General features: G+C 35.3%; 2 protein-coding genes and 1 pseudogene across 4 annotated transcripts; 1 reads left to right on the top strand and 2 right to left on the bottom strand.

Annotated features, from left to right (window-relative positions):
* Positions 1 to 4,069: 4,069 nt before the first annotated feature.
* Positions 4,070 to 9,732, top strand: LOC143560382 (putative cyclic nucleotide-gated ion channel 5; annotated as a pseudogene). Its single transcript, XR_013140110.1, has 9 exons — positions 4,070 to 4,127; positions 4,334 to 4,931; positions 5,431 to 5,643; positions 6,417 to 6,721; positions 7,120 to 7,231; positions 8,271 to 8,507; positions 8,807 to 9,065; positions 9,245 to 9,523; positions 9,590 to 9,732. The product of XR_013140110.1 is annotated as a putative cyclic nucleotide-gated ion channel 5 (transcript).
* Positions 9,733 to 10,011: 279 nt separating this feature from the next.
* On the bottom strand, positions 10,012 to 10,482 carry LOC143560399 (uncharacterized). The gene has a single exon (XM_077048708.1). It carries the CDS (start codon positions 10,480 to 10,482, stop codon positions 10,012 to 10,014), a length of 471 nt encoding a protein of 156 aa, XP_076904823.1.
* Positions 10,483 to 10,973: 491 nt separating this feature from the next.
* LOC143560381 (uncharacterized) lies at positions 10,974 to 19,472 on the bottom strand. 2 transcript variants are annotated; one of them, XM_077048693.1, is made up of 2 exons: positions 19,350 to 19,472; positions 10,974 to 11,618 (listed from the first exon to the last, which is right to left on the bottom strand). In XM_077048693.1, exons 1-2 carry the CDS (start codon positions 19,443 to 19,445, stop codon positions 11,043 to 11,045), a joined length of 672 nt encoding a protein of 223 aa, XP_076904808.1. In that variant the 5' UTR covers positions 19,446 to 19,472; the 3' UTR covers positions 10,974 to 11,042. The 2 variants fall into 2 exon arrangements, with proteins under 2 accessions (XP_076904808.1, XP_076904807.1); XM_077048692.1 differs by lacking the exon at positions 19,350 to 19,472 and adding an exon at positions 11,685 to 12,313 and having other exon boundaries at positions 10,977 to 11,618.

Genomic DNA, 19,472 nt, shown 5'->3' with positions numbered 1-19,472 from the left:
CGATCGTCGTCATTACGAACATAACGAAAGCTAACCGAACATTGATTTTTGTAATTTTAATGTTTTACTTCTGGTATCGTAACGAACGTGCTGGAAACTGACCAAATTTGCTTAGACTCACCTCCCCAACTTACGATATTGATAACGATTGGATTTTACCAACACTCGAGTTTTACCAACCGACACCACCCCATCAGTCCACGTAAATTTTTATAATTTTTTTGTTTTATTTTTGGTTTTAGTTCCGGTATAATAATGCATATAAATGAAATGGATCGAATCCGCGTTGACTTACCATATCAACGCTTAGAACCGAAAACGTTTGAGTTTTGCCATTGCCTGGTTTTACCGATCTACCCTAGTGCAACACGCCGGATAAAGTTCTAGTATTTTATAAAGAAGGAGTTTGTTAGTGCATGATTTTTTGTCCGTAGCTGGTTGAATAGGCCGTGGGTAGTTTAGTCTTTATATTTATTGTAACATGGCTCATTCGCTATAGACTGTAAAGCAAACGAGGTCCATTCGTTAGGGGCTAACCTCATTTGTTAGCCTAGGAGCACATACGCTAAGGATGTAGTGTATGTGGCTCATTCGTTTAAGTAATGCCTATTTCCTAAGAGTGTTTAGCGAAAGGGAGCTCATTCGTTAACTTGTTTAACGAATGAGGTTTATTTATAACGAATGAGAACTCATTCGTTAACGGGATCAGCCCATTCGTTAGTGATGTTAACAAATGTGGGCTTGGCCTACATATAGGTAGTTCCTATTCATAATGTATGAGAGTTTTGGCTTAATGTATTAATGTAACATTACCATGCCGAATTCTCTCCCCGGTTAACATATACGTATTGATGTATCCAATTACGACTAGATTTTGGCTCGTATAACGCATTTACAAAGTTTGGTGCCGCTTGAGTTCCTATTGGACCAAGTGGCACGAATCTTTTATGTTTTTATATTTTAGTTTTAATTCGGATACCGTAACGTACGTAACCGTATCAACATCCTTTATGTTTTTTATTTTGGTTTTAATTATGATGCCGTAACGTACGCAACTTTAATAAGCCGAATTCACTTCGACTCATCGCCGCAACACTCGAGTTTTACCTATTCACCGCCACAACATCAAGGAACGATAACGCTCTAGTTTAACCAACGCCCGAGTTTCAACATTCGGGTTATCGACTGAATAAACGTTGTCTTAAATATTTTAATTTTTTATATATGTTAATTCAACGGATTTCTTTTATTGGGTTTAATTATTTTACCATTATGAACGTAACTGGTACCGAGCGAATGCGCGTCAACTCGCCTCTGCAACACTCGGGTTTAACTGATCGAATAAACATTGTTTCAAATATGTTAATTGTTTATAATACGGTATACTAGTGCCTTTATCTTTGTTCGGTTTTTTATTTTTAATATATTAATTAGACGAATTCATTTTTTAGGTTTAGTTCAAGTACCGTAACGAACATAGCCAATACCGACCGAATCTGCGGTGACTCGCCGCTGCAATGCCCATGTTTTTATCGGATAAATTCGCCACACAATGCGTGCGAAAGGGAAATTCAGTTCGTTACCGTTACAAAATTTTTAATATGTTAATTTTTAGATATGCGAGTGTTGCTACAGTTTTCTGCGTTAACGTGCATATTATTTTTTTAATTTAGTGTCGGTATCTTAATAAACTTAGTCCATACCGATTGAATCTAAATTAATGCACCACCACAACGTGACAAATACAGAAACATATCCCAACTACCCGGCGCAATACGCCATTGTGCCGGGTAAACTCACTAGTTTCTTAATATAGTGTTAATTTATGACTAATTTATGACTAATTTATGACACAACATGAAAATCAACACAAACCTAACATGAAAGTCACAAGTTTAGTCTAATCTAAACATGTTCATGTATTTTTTGGATGATATGCCATACACCTATTTCCATGCTCCAACACTTAAAATGCTTGAGAACAAATCTTCTCCTAACCTTTAACGACATATATTACAGCATAACGATTTAATACTAAAACGACGTAATTCTGCCAAAATCTCTTCCAAATCTGAATCTTGTCCGTGAGCCCTTGGTAATTCGTTGGTAATTACCCATGGATTTAGTTGTTGGTAAATATTGCATCGGTGAAAGTCTTTTTTTTTTTTTTTCATGTTCTGTGACAATAATCAACTAGTCACTACTCATTACTGAGGATTACATGTGAATATTTACAAATTTTATTACCTTTTTTTGAGATCCATCATTGATCATTTGGTAAGTTTCAACAAATTGTAGCCGTCAATGATGTTACATGGATGATAGTTTTCTGGTAGTGCGAATACATTTAGCTAAACATGTTATCATTGAGCATACATGGCAGCTTCTGGTTGACCTGTTTAATTTTAAATTAATTGCTTAAAACGTTTTTAATGCCGTAATATAATGATACTATTTGTCAAAAGTTTAAAAATAAACAAGAAATGAGTGTCGATTTTTATAGTTTACACACAGTTTTTTATACAAGTTTCTTTTTTATGTGTTAAATTCGTAATTTTAAAGTATAATATGCAAAAGAACATGATTAACTTTTGGATGGGTGTTATTTATATCTACTTGCAAAATTCATGTTGTATTCAGATTCATGTGTGTGATAAATTTTTTCGAATTCATGTCAGGTCCTCACCTATGTTTCATTTCACGTATTATAAAAACAAAGTAGCTTGTGACACAAATTATTATTCATTGTAGAGGAACTTCGAGATAATACAAATATTATTGATTTTTTTAAGGGGGTGTGTGTATATATATGCGTGTGTTTGTTAACATTTTTTATATAAATTAAATATGCGGATGTGATTAAGTTTGTTTTCTCAACATTCAGATATATTATTCAAAATAAAGTTAGCATTCAAAATAAAACATCATTAGTATGATAAGAATACCAAGTGTCCTTACCAAGCGGGTACCGCAACGAACGAACTAGTGCCAACCACTAGGGCTTTGCAAATGCAAGTAACCGGACCGACCCGACTCGGGAACCGAAATTGTATGAAAAATAGAACCGAAGACAGGACCGACATACTCATTTTGTGTTTTGTTGATCTCGGTTTCGGTTAGATATTCAACGGGTAATGGACCGAGATCGACAATGATGAAGATGACGGAGCTACAATATCACATTTAACCTTCTTTTCAAATCCGCTGCAAAGTCTTTAACATGAATCATCTTGGTTACTCGGGATTTGAATGTTTAGGACCGATGACCCGACCCGAAACTAAAAATTATGAATTTTGAGGACTGAAATACAATAAGGAGCTGTAGGGTCGGTTTGGGTTCGGGTATTTTAGGGTCGGTTTTCTCGGGTTTTTGGGTCCGGACCTAAATATGCTCACCCATACCGACCACTAAATAGTATTTTTTTGTGAGGTGTTTCCCGCCACAAGAGGTTGAGATAAACGGCTAACCGTTTTTAGCTACGTCGTTGATATTGCCATTGCCATTACCATTACCATTACCCCTTTCTTTGCGCCAAATTCTTCTCCATCCAATCTGTTGCGAAACCCTAGTTTTCCATCAGGTACGTTATTCTCTCCCTCCATTTGATCTCTCTCAAATGTGTATGTATATGTTAGATAGATATTAATTCTTCCTATTTGATTTATCATCCTTGTCCTTGTGCCATATTAATCAATTAGGGTTCGCATTATTTCAACAATGTATTGTTTCATCAAATACCTAATAATATAGCCTTCTAGGATCCAGAATATAATAATATGTGTTAAATGATCCTATTTCTGATTTGTCATGATACAGAGCCATTTGAATTTGCGAGTCTCGTCTGCATTGGTAATCGATTGCTGAACGAAGTAAAATATTACTCGTTGTACAATCGATCTGGTGCAATTTGTGTTTGTAAATTTGGTGTTCATGCTACCAGATGCATTTCAACTCCACATTTTGGATGTCACGCAGATCATATCACCCGGTTGAACCATCAAATAAGTGTGCAAGCTTTATTGTTATTTCAGATGATTGGGCCTGCTTTCTCCATGTTCCCTTCAGAAAATGCTTAATGCTTGTTACAAGACAGCATACATTGGTGGCCGAAACACAAGTTTGTAAGGTAAAATCTTCACCTATTTATTTATTTAAATCAAGGGAATATGATTCTGATTCTCAGTAAATAATCAAGTTTTCCAAACACCAACACAACTGCCAAACACTATTTTCTACACACCATTTTGCTACAACACATTACAATTATATTTAACAGTGTTCACTGATAATGTCACCTAACTATTCTACATTTTTTATATATTTAATGTTTAGGTTGGATGATCTGGAGCCGAATTTGCCATATTCGTCTAATACTGTTCTAATGAAGAGGTGTGGGTTCAATATAGAAGGAGTGACCAATGGACCTGGTCCTTCTCATCCTCCACGACCAACGGCGTCTAAGTCTATAAAGTTAGGAATGAGAAGAGGTTCTGAAGGACTTATTAATTTTGGTCAGTCTTTAAGAACCGGTGTCACACGGGCAGTATTCTCAGAAGATCTAAAAGTTTCAGAGAAAAAAATAATCGACCCACAAGACAAGAATCTTTTAGTATGGAACAAGTTTTTGGTCTTGTCTTGTATTCTTGCAGTATATGTGGACCCTTTGTTCTTCTATATCCCTGTTTATCATAACAAAGAAAGCTGTTTAAAAATACACAAAAGTTTAGCACACTACATTACAGCGGTGAGGACTGTAGTTGATATTTTCTACCTTGTTCGGATCGGTCTCCAGTTTCGCACAGCGTATATTGCTCCATCATCTCGAGTTTTTGGGCGTGGTGAACTTGTTATAGATCCTGGACAAATAGCAAGGCGATATTTGCAACGTTATTTCATAGTTGACCTTCTTTCTGTACTTCCTTTACCACAGGTATTGCTTTCTTACATTAGATATCAATAGGTCTATAAACGAACCGAATGAACACAAAATGGGCATGTTCGTGTTTGTCCATTTAGCTTTAACCTGACAAACGATCAAGCACGAACAATAAACAAACTTGGTTTTATTTTTCATGCTTTTTTGTTAAGAAAACGAACGTGTTTACGTTCATTCGTTAAGAGTATAAATGGGCCCACGAATGTAAACGAACGAACATACATTAACAAAGACGAACATATAAACGAACATAACTGAGCAAACACCTACAAAAAGTAAACGTGAGCATCAATCTGACGGGCCTAACGGATTTTGATGAATTTTCATGAATATAAATGAACGAATGAGACATGTGTTGTGTTCATGTTTGTTCGCTTATTAAATAAACGAACATACGAATGGGTGATGAAAGTTTGGTTCGTTTACAGGCCTAGCTATCAGAAAATCCATGTTCGTTTTTTAACGATGATCTTATTTGATGGTTCATTTGCAGATTGTAGTGTGGAGGTTTCTTCATGAGACACAGGGATCGGGTGTGTTGGGTACAAAAAATGTTTTATTTTGGATTGTAATTGTGCAATACATTCCCAGGTCCATTCGTATACTACCACTGTTTTCAGAGCTCAAAAAAACCGTGGGTGTCATTACTGAAACTGCTTGGGCTGGTGCAGCATATTATCTGGTTTGGTTTGTTCTTGCTGGTCATGTAAGTTTGTTTGATCCCAAATTGTTTCAATCATTCAATCTAAGCATCAGTTATATCTAGGCTTGTAAATGAACCGAATGTTCAGTGAACAATTTGTGGGAATCTAGGTCATGTTCGTATATCTAATTAACGAATGGATATGAACACATGTCTTGTTCTTTCACTTATGTATGTGAACGTTCGTTCATTTGCATTCATTAATGTTTGTTTTAAGTTCATTAACATAATCTTGGCTCATTACAACTTAGTCTAGTTTTAATAACTTTTTAGGCCCAAAACATTGTTCTTCACATTACTTTTAACTAGTTTTAGCTTAGTTGTGTTCTTCCATCTATGTTCAGTTATGCTTGTTTGTATACGTTCGTGAACCGTTTGCTTATACTGTTAAGGAACAATCATGAATGAACATAAATGAGCATGCATATGTTCATTTTCTTAACAAACAAACATGAACAAATAATATCCGCTCGTTTAATTGTTCGTGTTCAATCGTTTGTTTGGTTAAAGTTAAACGAACAAACACGAACATGCTCCGTTCGTATTCGTCAGGTTCGTTTATAAGCCTAATTATATTATCAATAATACAATGTCGTTTGGATAATCGGTATTTGATGTTTGGATAAGCGGTTTTTAATGTTTAAATAATGTTTATGGGGATCAAGTAATCAGTTTTAGATAATCAATTCCGTACCATGTGCAAGTGCAACCATTATATAAGGGTAAAGTATAAGTTTTCTTAATAATGAAATATCTAATATAAGTGATATTAACAGATTTTTGGGGCTTTCTGGTATCTGTTAGCTGTGGAACGTAAAAGTTCATGTTGGGAGCAAGCTTGTATAAAAGAAACGAAATGTGAAATAGATTATTTATACTGTGGACATGAAAAAACAGACGGTTACAAAGCCTGGATGAGTGTGAGTAAAGCCATTCTTGATGAACATTGTCTTGAAAACGAGTCCTATGGAGAATTTGATTATGGGATTTACTTACAAGCTGTACAATCTGAAGTTGATTCGTCTGAGCAATTTATATCTAAATATTGCTATTGTTTGTGGTGGGGCTTGAGAAACTTGAGGTAAGCAAATTTCCTTTGTTATGTCAAGTTATGGTTATCTATGAGGCCATGATGCTAGAAGAGTGGTAATGGGCTCATGAGACGATCAGGCGGGCTAGGTAACAGGTCAAACATGTTTGGATTGGAACAGGCATTGTTAATATGCTAAGCACACCATGTTTGGTTGACCACAATTACTCTTGTGCTCACTTTCAAATTTTGTTATAAACTAATAATGCTCTAATCATGATTAAAAATAATTTTGATGTAATAAAGAAAAAGTAAATCTTTGAGTAAAACGATTTTGACAACTTTCATGCTTGTTTGACCCATTGATGAGTAAATCTGTAAGCTATTCTTAATCTCACTAGTTTATTAGTTCTTTGTGCCTCACTGATTTGTTCAATGGTGCTTAACAGTACACTCGGCCAGGGGCTTGAAACCAGTACCTATGCTAAAGAAATTATTTTCTCAATTATAATTGCAATTTCTGGGCTCATACTTTTTGCTCTTCTAATTGGCAACATGCAGGTAAGAAAGGACTTGAAGGGTAACTTTTTTGAATTATGATAGGCTAGGCTAGTTTAGGGGTATAAACGAGCTGAGCAAAGCTCAAGCTCGTTTAAGCTCGAGCTCGGCCTGTGACTCGTTTTTTCAAGCTCTAACTCATTTTGTTTATTATTTATTAATTTTTATATACATTCCTATTATTTTATAAAAATATTTATGATTAAAATTTCATATATAACACAATATATTTTTTAGTTATTTTTATCATAATTATGTATGTAATAATAAAAATAATAATATAAATATATATCAAATATAGTATATAAGTAATAGGCTCACGAGCTAGCTTGAGCTTCATAGGCTCGGGATCATTTATTAAACAAGCTTGCTTTTGGGCTCGAGCTTGTTTAAGCTTGGCTCGATTGAGCTATTAGCGAGCCGATCTCAGGTAGCTGATCACAGGTGGCTTGGTTCATTTACACCCCTAGTTGAGTTGAGTAGCGGGTCAAACGGGCTTGCTTTAAGAAGGGAATCTTTTTTGAACTTTTAGCATGATTATTTTTGAAAGTCCTAAAATATAACAACAAAAACTATATTTTTACAGAAATAATCTACTTTTTGTTTTCTTATTAAGCTATTTAGAAGGTTTCTTTGCATTTGAATACACTTTGGATGACTAATGTTTACTTGACCCAAACATAACCAAAATTTACTCATTTACTTAATTGCCACTTCTTCAACTGGTGAGTCTATGTTATCTTGGTTGATTACAAGAAATGTAATTCTTACTTTTTATGTTCTTGTATGCAAACAAAAAAGGTGTTTTTTTCACTCTGTTTTAACCATTGGTAGTAACCAGTTGGTAAAATATTGCCAATGACACCAAATTTTTGACAGCGTGTGCCATATCATCAATTTACATGTGATAAAAGTTTAGTTACAGACAATGGTAAAAAAAATATTTTTCTTAAATGCAATGACAAAAATGTGAAATTACAATTGGATTACCTTGGTATTATGATAAATTCTAAAGAGCACATATGTTCTGGTTGTTTCATAGACGTATCTTCAATCCCTATCAGTTCGGCTAGAGGAGATGAGAATCAAAAGGCGAGACTCCGAGCAATGGATGCATCATAGGTTGCTTCCTCAGGAACTCAAGGAAAGAGTGCGGCGCTATGATCAGTACAAATGGGTGGAAACAAGAGGTGTAGATGAGGAGAGTTTGGTCCAGAGTCTACCAAAAGATCTTAGGAGGGATATCAAGAGACACCTTTGTTTGAATTTAGTCAAAAGGGTATGTACTTCTATCTATTTACTTATCTGTCTGTCGATAATACTTTGTATTTCATCTCAAACAAGTTAAAAGGTTCATCAAATGGTTTATCTAAATGGGATGCAAGTCAAATGGGTGGAGGATTGGGAACCACTAAATGTTCAGGAATCAAATAAATGCAAGTGAATGTTGCATAGTTATTAAAAAGCGATCGATTTAGGCCCATTCAACTCAAACCCGTTACAAACAGCTCAACCCTGTAAATTGGTTAACTTACAAGATCAATCATAGAAAACACTTGCTCGTGTTAATCTTTTCAGGTTCCATTGTTTGCAAATATGGATGAACGATTACTAGACGCCATATGTGAGCGCCTTAAACCAAGTCTATACACTGAATGCACATATGTCTTAAGGGAAGGCGACCCTGTCGATGAAATGCTGTTCATCATCCGTGGCCGGTTGGAAAGTGTCACCACCGACGGTGGCAGAAGCGGCTTCTTCAACCGAGGTTTCTTAAAAGAAGGTGATTTTTGTGGTGAAGAACTGCTTACTTGGGCCCTTGATCCAAAATCAGCAGGTAATCAGGGGTATTATGGGAAAAGTAGTTAACTATTAACTACCCGCTTAAGATAAAACAGTTTTTAATCAATAATATGCTGACACATCATCACATATATCTATTTATTTCCATCTTTTTAGTGCATTTTTGTCATTGGACAAGTTTTTTTATGTTTTCATCCTGATAAAAATGTGCAGGTAACTTACCGCCATCTACTCGAACCGTAAAAGCATTAACAGAAGTAGAAGCATTCGCGCTAATCGCGGACGAAGTAAAGTTCATCACAAGTCAGTTCAGGCGAATTCACAGTCGACAAGTTCAACACACATTTAGATTCTATTCTCAACAATGGCGAACATGGGCCGCGAGCTTTATTCAAGCTGCGTGGAGGCGATATTCTAGAAGAAAGCTTATTCTTCGGGCGGGGGAAGATGACGACGACGAAGAATATCAAGATTACAATGATGATGACGACGATGATGATGATCTTCATGATGAAGACACTGACGAGGTTAATGAAGAAAGCGTGTTGATTAGAGGACGCCCATCATCTTCGTTTGGTGCAACAATGCTGGCATCAAAGTTTGCAACTAATGCCATGAAACAGGTTCAGAGGAGGCGTGGTATGTCGACCGGGTTTATTAGTCTGCAGAAGCCTTCTGAACCGGATTTTGCTGCGGAATAAGGTGAGTCATATTGTTCCTTTTGGTTATGTTTGAAGATGGAAGTTTACTTGTAAGTTATCATTGGATTCGGTTTAGATGTGAAACGTGTATGTTGTAGTCGTTTTTTGATGTAATATAGGCTGGCCCTTGAGGGTTAAGGATACTTGATTCTCTTAGGAGTTGGTGGAATACTGTCTTTATATGTTTTCATTACTTTATAGGATGTAACAAGGAGTAGCACCAACTATCCAACCTATATTATTGGGTCAATTGCCCATGATTCTATTTTGGCTTTAGACTCAAAAGAAATTGTCGGTCAGATTCTTTGCAACAAGCTGCAGTAACTCCACACGCCTTTTAGCCTCTTTGGACCGTTCTTCAGCAGCCGCAAGCTCTGCACGTCTATTTCTGAGATTGATTTGGGCAGCCTTTTTGTCCAGAAGGTGGTCTGCTTTCTTTTTCACAAGCAAACTGTACATTTCGGTGTACTCCTTCCTTTTCTGAACGATTTCCAAGTGAGCTTCAAGCCATGACACATCAATGTTGATTGCCTTTGCATCCGACACTCGTTTCTCTATTTCTTGTAGTTTCTCAGGAACATCATTTGCTTTGATCTGCTTGACAAGTTCACAAAGAGTCTCAAGGATTGATGATCTCATGGAATCTGTTTTCAATACACAATTGGCTGCAATATCACCGTGTTTCTTCAAAATGGCTTCAAGAATTGTTGCAGAACTCTGTTTAACTGTGTAGCCTTGAACGCAAACCATGCCACTTTCACTAGATGATAACTTTTCCACCTATGCAATAAACTAGCGGGTCAGTCGAGTAATTGGAATTCTGTATTCGCAATATATGAAATGCAACCTTAGAATTTCATAATTAACATAACTAAACTAAGCTGTAGAATCAAAAGAATTAACTTAATTACTACCAGACCAAACCAATTTTGACCCGTAAACTCTTAAGCACTTTCTTTAATCTAACCTGTCTGGAAACATTTTTTCACCAACAAAAAAAAGCCAAAATTGACTTGGTTTTTGACCATTTGGGGCTTAATTGCCTTTTCTAATATGACAATATCAATCACAGAATGCATAACATAACTGAGAGGTAAGGAGATACATACAGAATGTTCCTGTACCGGATCTAAGATTACTACGTCATCATCATCATCATTAACAATAACGTGCACCTACAAATACAAATATAAAGCAAGATGTGTTAAATAGAAAGTTTATAATGATCTGATGTAGTTAACTTTCAAGTTGTTGAAACTGTATTGGTGTTTAAGCATTTACAAGGTAGAAAATGTTATAAGATTATCACATTAAATAGTGTGCAATGCATGAGTTACCTTCTTGTCTCTAGGCAGTTGAAGTTGGTTACAACGGACTAGATTAGCTGATAATCCAGACAGTAAATGAGCATTTGGTGGGCCAATGGGTAACTTTAGGTTCAATGCAGAATCAGGATTGGTCTCTTGAACATGAACTTCAGACATTTGACCTTCTGCAGATTGGTCAATAGCAGTTTGACCATCATGATTGGTTGATTGAACTTGAACTTCTTCCTCTTCTTGAAGTAAATTCACATTTTGGTCGATAGCAGCTTGACCATCATTCGTTTGAGGTTGAACTTCATATTCCTTGTCTTGCGTTACATTTACATTTTGGTCAACAGTGGGTTGACCTTCATCACGCTGAGGTTGACCTTCAGCAGATTTAATACAAGTTTCTAACATAACTTGATCTTCAACATTTTGTTTTGACTTATCGTCGTCTTGAATGTTATCATACCTGGAACCCTCAAGATTAGCCAGAAAACCAGTGTTAACATATCGTATTGCGGGGGTTATTGCTTTATCAGGACTGCGTTTCAGTTGTAGTTCATGTGCATACAATACCTGTTATGTTACGATAACATTATTAATTTATTCATATTAAGACGCAACTTATATAAACAAACGTACCGCAAGAAAAGTCAAGGGGCCATTGTAGGACTCTTTAATGCCATTCCATCCCTCTTTAGTTCTCTTCAAGCAACTTAGGATATAACCGCACCAATCCATATTACAGATGTCATGTTCATTTACGATTGATGTGAGAAACTGTTGATTCACAGTGGCAGTCTTAGTTGTCTCACCCATGATAGAGTTGAAGACAACAAGAAAGTTAAGCCTGAAAAGTGTTCCACCTTCCGTACATGATTTAAGTTTTTCAATTACATGGTTAACAAATATCATTGGACGAATAAAGGATTGTTTCCTCCATATATTTCTAATAATATCTTCTGCTTTCACCCTTCTACTTTTGGATACCGGAATATCCCCCATAGGCACTCCCAAAACAGCATGAACCTTTGAAGGTGTTATTTCAATTATATGGTTGCCAACCTTTAACTCATTCCTTTGATGATCATAATTGACTAACAACCAATACCCCAATCCCGGTGGTATGTCGGTTATGCTAAAGGATGTTATAGATTTGAATCCCATATCCTTTATATCAGACTTCTGAGCATCAGTCAATCCGTGTAACGCGTAACACAAGTCGTTTGGTGTGGTTGTCGTTTTAAATTCCGTGGATGTATTCATTCTTGATTGTTACTTTGTTCCCAGACTTCTTATCTATCAGAAAGAAAGCAAGCATTATAAGTGTTTTTTTAACTCACACAATCAGATTCAAGCTACAAGATGTAACAGTACTACAGTAGGGTGTAAGAACCAAACGTTAAGCGTACAGTTCATGAAGAATTCGGCGGGAAGTTTGTTTATGTTCGCTCGTCAAATAAACGAACAAACGAAATTAGTTAAACAAACGAACATTTATTTTTATTTAGTTAAACAAACAAACAAACTGAACGAACGCTTGCGAATCAAACAGAAAAAATGGATTCGAACCCATAAAAACCAAACAGAGTGCTTGATTTTATGTTTTTGTAAAAACTCAACTTAGGTTTTGGTTTTGCAAGTGATGATAACCGGAAAAACCGAACCGAATTCATATATTTTTATTTTTATTTTTATTTTTTATTTTAAGCAATTTATGAGAATTTAAAAAAGAAGCAACGCAAATATTTTAGCCCAAATGAATAATCAGTTATAAATTAAGTATGAAAATAAGTTAGACCCAAATTCATGATTTGGTAATGTTTGATCCTAAATGAGTCGAATAAATTAAGTAAGCAAGTGGTTAGGGTTTACCGTTTGCTGCTGGAATTGAATTCTCTAAGTTTGGGTGTTCGATTGAACTCCATCTTCTTCTTATTCCTCACTCGACAGAGTTGCAGAGACTCACTAGGGTTTGTTTCAAGGTCAAACAACAATCCTAGCTTCACTCTTTACTTAGGGCTGTTGGAGATTGTTTATTTTCTATAAGAAAAAAGTGTTTGGATATAAGGAGGCAAAATAAAAATAAGAAATTCCAAACACCTCATTAGACTAGTGGCGGTTCCAAATGTTATCAATGGTCCATCGTGATGCTTATGTGGCATTGTGCCACTAAATATCTATGTTACACCATTAAGTGGCAATAATTATTTGTTTTTTTTTTTTATAAAAATTGGTTTTAAATAGCATTTCCAGCTATAAAAGAGTATTTATTTTCAACAATCTGTTAGGTATGCTATGTAAGCAACAAACTAACGGAGTTAATTATCCGTTAGTTGCGAACCGTTGAAAAAGAATAAACCTTAAGTTATGACCGTCAACAGTCAGGTGTGAAGTTGTGACTGTTATTTGTCAATGGGGTATAGTTGAAATTATTTAAAATCAGTTTCTCTTTATTTTAAGTAATTTTTAAGAATTTAATAATAAACAACTCAAATAGTTTAGCCCAAATGTATAGTAATCAATTATGCATTAACCAATCAAACGACTTATGTTCAAATTAATTAATTAGGTTATGTTTAATCGTAGTCAGTCAATCAATAAGTAGTTGAACTCAAGCATGTCAAAAGTGTCATTTTATATAATAATCTATAAATCCTTTAAAATTGGTTTATTTGAATTACAAAACCATCAAGCGGTGATTCTTATGACATATTAATGTATATGAAAGACGAGAAGCACGGTCCTCTTTAAAAACAAAAGGGCAGCGATTAATCAATAAAAGAAGGAAATAAAAAAGAATAGTTTACGTTAAAAATAAGGGCAAACTAGGGAGGGTTGAATCGGAGGCATGCTTTCATTTTGGCTGTAGTGTTGTATTGGATGAATAAGTAATGGGTATGTTTTAGTTGTTTAGTCCAATTCCTTGTTAGGCTAAACTTTGGCTTCTAATAAACTAGGTATTAATCCGCCGCGTTGTGGTGGTGTAGTGACGCGAATTCGATAGGTATCAGTTAGCTTTGTAATGGTAACAATAATAAACCCAAAAATGTAAACACACGGAATACTATTAACACTAGATATACCATAGGGTAAAAAAAGCATATTTAAAACCACTTGTAGGCTGTTAGTAAAACCTGCGCAGTGCAAAATCCGTGCAGTGCGGCCATGAGTTGACGCAAATTTGGTCGGTATCGGGTTACGTTACTAGAACTAAACCAAAAAAATAAGTTCGTCAGCGCCAAATATAACAAATTAACATACCCAAAGAAACATGCGCGCTTATGTGGCTAATTGACGCGAATTCGGTCGGTATCAAAATATAGCACTGAAACTAAACAAAAAAAATAAATTCGTCAACGTCTATACAACAAAATAACTTTTTTTTTTATTTAGGTTCATCATGATACTGTACTAAACCTAAAAATAAAAAAATATTTCATCAAAATAACGTACTTAAGCACAAAAAAAAACATATTTAAACAAAAAACAAAAACATTTGAAACACACAAAAAGAAGGAAAAAAAAATTAAAAATAAGAAAACAAAAGAACTAATTAATCTAAATGTTAGGCGTCAACAGGTCATGGTCAAAAGCATACAACACACGAACCCAAATCCACTTGACAACTCATAGAGAAGATAATAAATTGAGAAAATTAGTGTTTGCTTCCCTGTGGTTTTAGGGCGGAGACACAATGAGTCTTCGAAATAATTTTTGAACTGGTTGAGTCCCTGTGGTTTCAAAAATGAACAATTTGAGTCCATGTGGTTTGAAAAACGAACAATTTGAGTCCCCGTGGTTTCAATAAAATGAAAGATTACCTTGAAAGTTAAGCAAAGGTAGGGACTCAAATGGTTCGTTTCTAAAACCACGTGGACTCAACCAGTTCAAAAAAATTTTCGAAGACTCATTGTGCCTTCGTCTTAAAACCACATGAACACAAACAGTAATTTTCTCTAATAAATTAAACAAAGGTAAAAATGTTAGAAGGGGGTCTTCAACATGGGCACAAAATACAACTCGGGCTTAAGAAAGTCACATCTAATCGTCAAACCAAGAGAGTAGATTGTTAAATCAATACAATAATTTATTTAAAAGCTCAAAAAAAGGTCTTAAAAAGACTTTGTGACACCAAACTTTGATATTTATCTATAATTATAATTGGTGGTTAAAAAAATTACAAAACCATCATTATAATAATATAGTAATGGTGGTTAAAAAAATTACAAAACCATCAGTATAATAATATAGTAATGTAGCTCTTGTTCATAGCCGGCTTTGGCATAGTGAAATCCGGACAACCGTCCGGGGCACTTAATTTTCGGGGGCACACAAATGTTTATATATTAGTGGCGGAACCACCGAAGGGTCCGAATGGTTACCCGACCCGCCATTGACAAGGAGAAAAAAAAAGTTAGAGAAGCTGTTGGTGGCCCCTGCTATCGAGAAGAAGCGGTGCTACGGGAAGGTCGGAAAGATACATGAAGGAGGTAGTGTTATAAAGTAATATTATATCCATGTGTTGTTAATTGTTAATTGTTAATGTTTTGAAAAAAAATTAGTAAATTTGAGGCACAGCTTGTAATCAATTTTATGAGTGTGATTTTTTTAAAGATATTAATTAACTTCACATATTTTACCTTTTTTTTTAGTTTAATAACTTATTTGATTTTTTTAGTTAAAGTATCATTTTGTTTAATTTGTAAATGATAATTTTATTTAAATCTTATTTTATTTTATACGTGAATCATTTTTCTAAAGTTAATTTAGTATTCAACACCTTTTTTTTAGCTAAAAAAAGCAGCGATTATACGATCGTTATTGCGTATACACAGGGCCAGCTTTGAGAATTTAAATGCCTCGGCCGAGTCGAAATAAAAAGACCCATATGCCCTATAAGAAATAACGAAATATATAAGCTAATTTTTTTAATGACGATTAATATTATGGATAAAAAAAAGTTTGGGCCCATTATTACTTCAACTTCACAATATACCTTATCCTTTTCATAATATACCTTATCCTTTTCACGGTATAACCAGTTTAACCGGCCGGTACGTACCGGTTTTTAAAACATTGTTCTTCGGTCACCGGAAAATTTTCCGACTTGTCTTTTTCATTTTTTTTTCTCTTAGTTCTACTACTTTGTCAACAATAGATCGAAAGGTCAAACTACTATAATGATGCCAACTCTCGGGTGGTTCCAACGTGCCCCTGAAAAAGCCGTGCCCCGGCCGAGTGTCCGGCTTGCACCACCCTAGAGCCGGCCATGCGTATACACTACGCCGATTAGTTAAAAGAAACCGTTGTTATTCTATATATATTAGAGAATATAAAATTAATATAGTGGCAATAGGTGTAAATCTTAATCTCATTATATATTTGGCTTAATATTTTTCTTTTACCCATAATCAATTTAAGGTATTGGGCAAACTAAATTTAAAATAATAATAATAATAATAACAATAATAATAATGATTATAATAATAAACAATAAACATACACGAGGTGTCAAGCGGTGGCCGATTAAATTCCAGAAACATTAAGAGACGAGAGGCCGATTCCTAAATCCTAATTGTGACCTCGGGGCCTTTTTATTGTCATGACGTTAATGTCGTTCAAAAAAATTAGTTTATATATTTCATTACTCATTAGAGCCACCGGGCCTTTTTATTTTGGCTCGACCGAGGCATATAAATTCTTGGAGACGCCCCTGCTCTTGTTATTATATTTAACACATTATTAATTGCTTATAAAATTCAGTTAGAAGCAAAAGAAAGCCCAAAAGTATATAGCATGATGCGAGAGAGTTTGGGCTTGGTCGGTTGGGATAAGATTATATTATGGGGGTCACAAGTCACTAGTCACAACTCAACTACCAGTCTACTCCTATGCAAGGTTATCATAGTATTCAGGATATTGTCTAGAGACGTGGATAGATATGGCCAACATACTTGGGAATGGTCTTGTTTGGTTCAATAATATAATCAATAGCTTGCCTGAACACGACCCTAAGATTGATTATGAGCAAAATTTCGTTATAGAAAAAATTCCGCATGGCATAGCCCCTTGAAACAAAGCTTTCATAGATAACTCCTTCATAAAAGGAGATGCAATGATCAAAAGTTCAAAACCATAGCAAAGTCAGTAACTAGAAAACTTTGTTAGCCGAAGTTCAATTTTTTAGCCCAAAATCATCATTGATACCTGACCATAATCAAACTAAAATAATACAAATAACCGATTTATAGAAACTAAATTAACCAAAACCGATTGCTTCTCAAAATTCTAAGATCGGAAATTTTGGTTCTCATCGATTAGGGTCTATAACCAACCCAACCACACCGTAAGGGTTTAAACTTGCATCCTCTAGGTTGTTAGTAACCAATTTTGACCAAAATACACAGTTAACCTAGGCAATCTACTAATACTTTGGTAATAATTACACACCACACCACACCACACCACACCACACCATGGCATAGTATGATCTATCTAGCCTATATAACCCGGTCATTTACCCATGAATCTATTTTGGCCTTAGACTCAAAGAAGTTGTCAGTCAGATACTTTGCAACAACCCCCACACGCCTTCTAACCTCTTTGGACCGTTCTTCAGCAGCCGCAAGCTCTGCACGTCTCTTTCTGAGATTGATTTGGGCAGCATTTTCGTCCAAATCGCAGTCTGCTTTCTTTTTCATAAGCAACCTGTACATTTCAGTGTCTTCTTTCCTTTTCTGAACGGTTTCCAGGTGAGCTTCAAGCCATGACACGTCAATGTTGATGCCTTTGCATCTGACACGCGTCTCTCTATTTCCTCCAGCTTCTCAAAGACGTCATTAGCTTGAATCTGCCTGACAACTTCACAAACAGCTTCAAGGATCTGTTTTCAATACACAATCGGCTGCAATATCACTGTGTTTCTTCAAAATGGCTTCAAGAATTGTTGCGCTACTTTGTTTATGATAGGAATCACGCTCTAGAAAAGTCTAAATAACATTTGTCTATTTTGGGAGGGGTTAAGTGCAACTAATATTTCTATAAATAGGGATTAATAGCTAATAGGGAGGAGAGAGTATGTTTTAGGTTTAAGATGGTAGTACCATGGCTCCTGCGTATGCAGCGAGAGGGCTAGACCCGGGAATCTCTTGTAATCTTTCTTTACATTTTCATTAATACAATCATTCTTCCTTTTTATCCCTAATATCTCCTCAACATTCAATCTATAGCATATCAAACCCTATCAGTTTAACTGTGTAGCCTTGAACACAAACCATGCCACTTTCACTAGATGATAACTTTTCCACCTGTGCAATAAACTAGCAGAGTAATTGGTCTTCGGTATTCGTAATAAATGAAATGCAATCTTAGAATTTATCATTTAACATACGTAATCTGTAGAATCAGAATAATCAATCTAATGGCAACCGCACCCGACCAATTTTGACCTGTAAACTATTAAGCATTTTCTTTATTATAGCCACAAGCTTAATTGCCTTTTCCAATATTAACAACAGAAATGTATAGCATAATTGAGAGGTAAGAAGATACATACGGATGTTCCTGTTTGGGGTCTAGGATTACATCATCATCAATAATGATAACGTGCAACTACAAAGATAAAGCAAGACGAGTTAGAACACATTAAAAGTACATAATTAGATGATGCAGTTTACTTTCAAGTTGTTGAAACCGTTTTGGCGTTTAAGCATTTACAAGGTAGAAAATGTTAAAATATTATTACGTTAAATAATGCGCAATGCATGACTTATCTTCTTGTCTCTAGGTGGTTCAAGTCGGTTACAATGGACTAGATTAGCTGATAATCCAGACAGTAAATGAGCATTTGGTGGGCCAATGGGTAACTTTAGGTTCAATGTAGAATCAGTTGACTGAATTTGATCTCCGTCTTCATTGTCTTGCGGACATAAACATTTACAGTTTGGTCAATAGCAGTTTGACCTTCATTAGTTTGAGTTTGCTCAACAGACAGTGATCGAGCACCTGGTGGCCCGACAGGTAACTGTAACTGATAATCGAATTGAATTGGATCTTCAACATATTGAGAGAATTTATTGTCCTCTTGAATGTTATCATTCGAACACGGTCCGTCAACATGCATAGAACCCTCAAGATCAACCAAAAAAGCAGTGGTAACGTATTGCATCGCAGGAGTTATTGCCTTTTCAGGACTACATCTCAGTTGTTGCTCATGTGTGTATAATACCTATTGTGTTATGAACATCATATTACTTTTTTCATGTTAAAAAGCAACTTATACAAACAAACAGTAAGCAAGCGTACCGCAAGAAAAGTCAAGGGGCCATTGTAGGGCTCTTTACCATTCCACCCCTCTTTAGTTCTCTTCAAGCAAATTATAACATAACTGTACCAGTCCATGTTAGATATGTCGACTTCATTCTTGAT

This window comes from Bidens hawaiensis, unplaced genomic scaffold (genome assembly GCF_021521415.1).
Source record: "Bidens hawaiensis isolate Kalapana, Puna unplaced genomic scaffold, B.hawaiensis_p1.1 tig00020328_1, whole genome shotgun sequence".
In the NCBI taxonomy this organism is placed as follows: Eukaryota; Viridiplantae; Streptophyta; class Magnoliopsida; order Asterales; family Asteraceae; genus Bidens; species Bidens hawaiensis.
The sequence above is the reverse complement of the archived record's forward strand: the minus strand, read 5'-3'. Positions and strand labels throughout refer to the sequence as shown.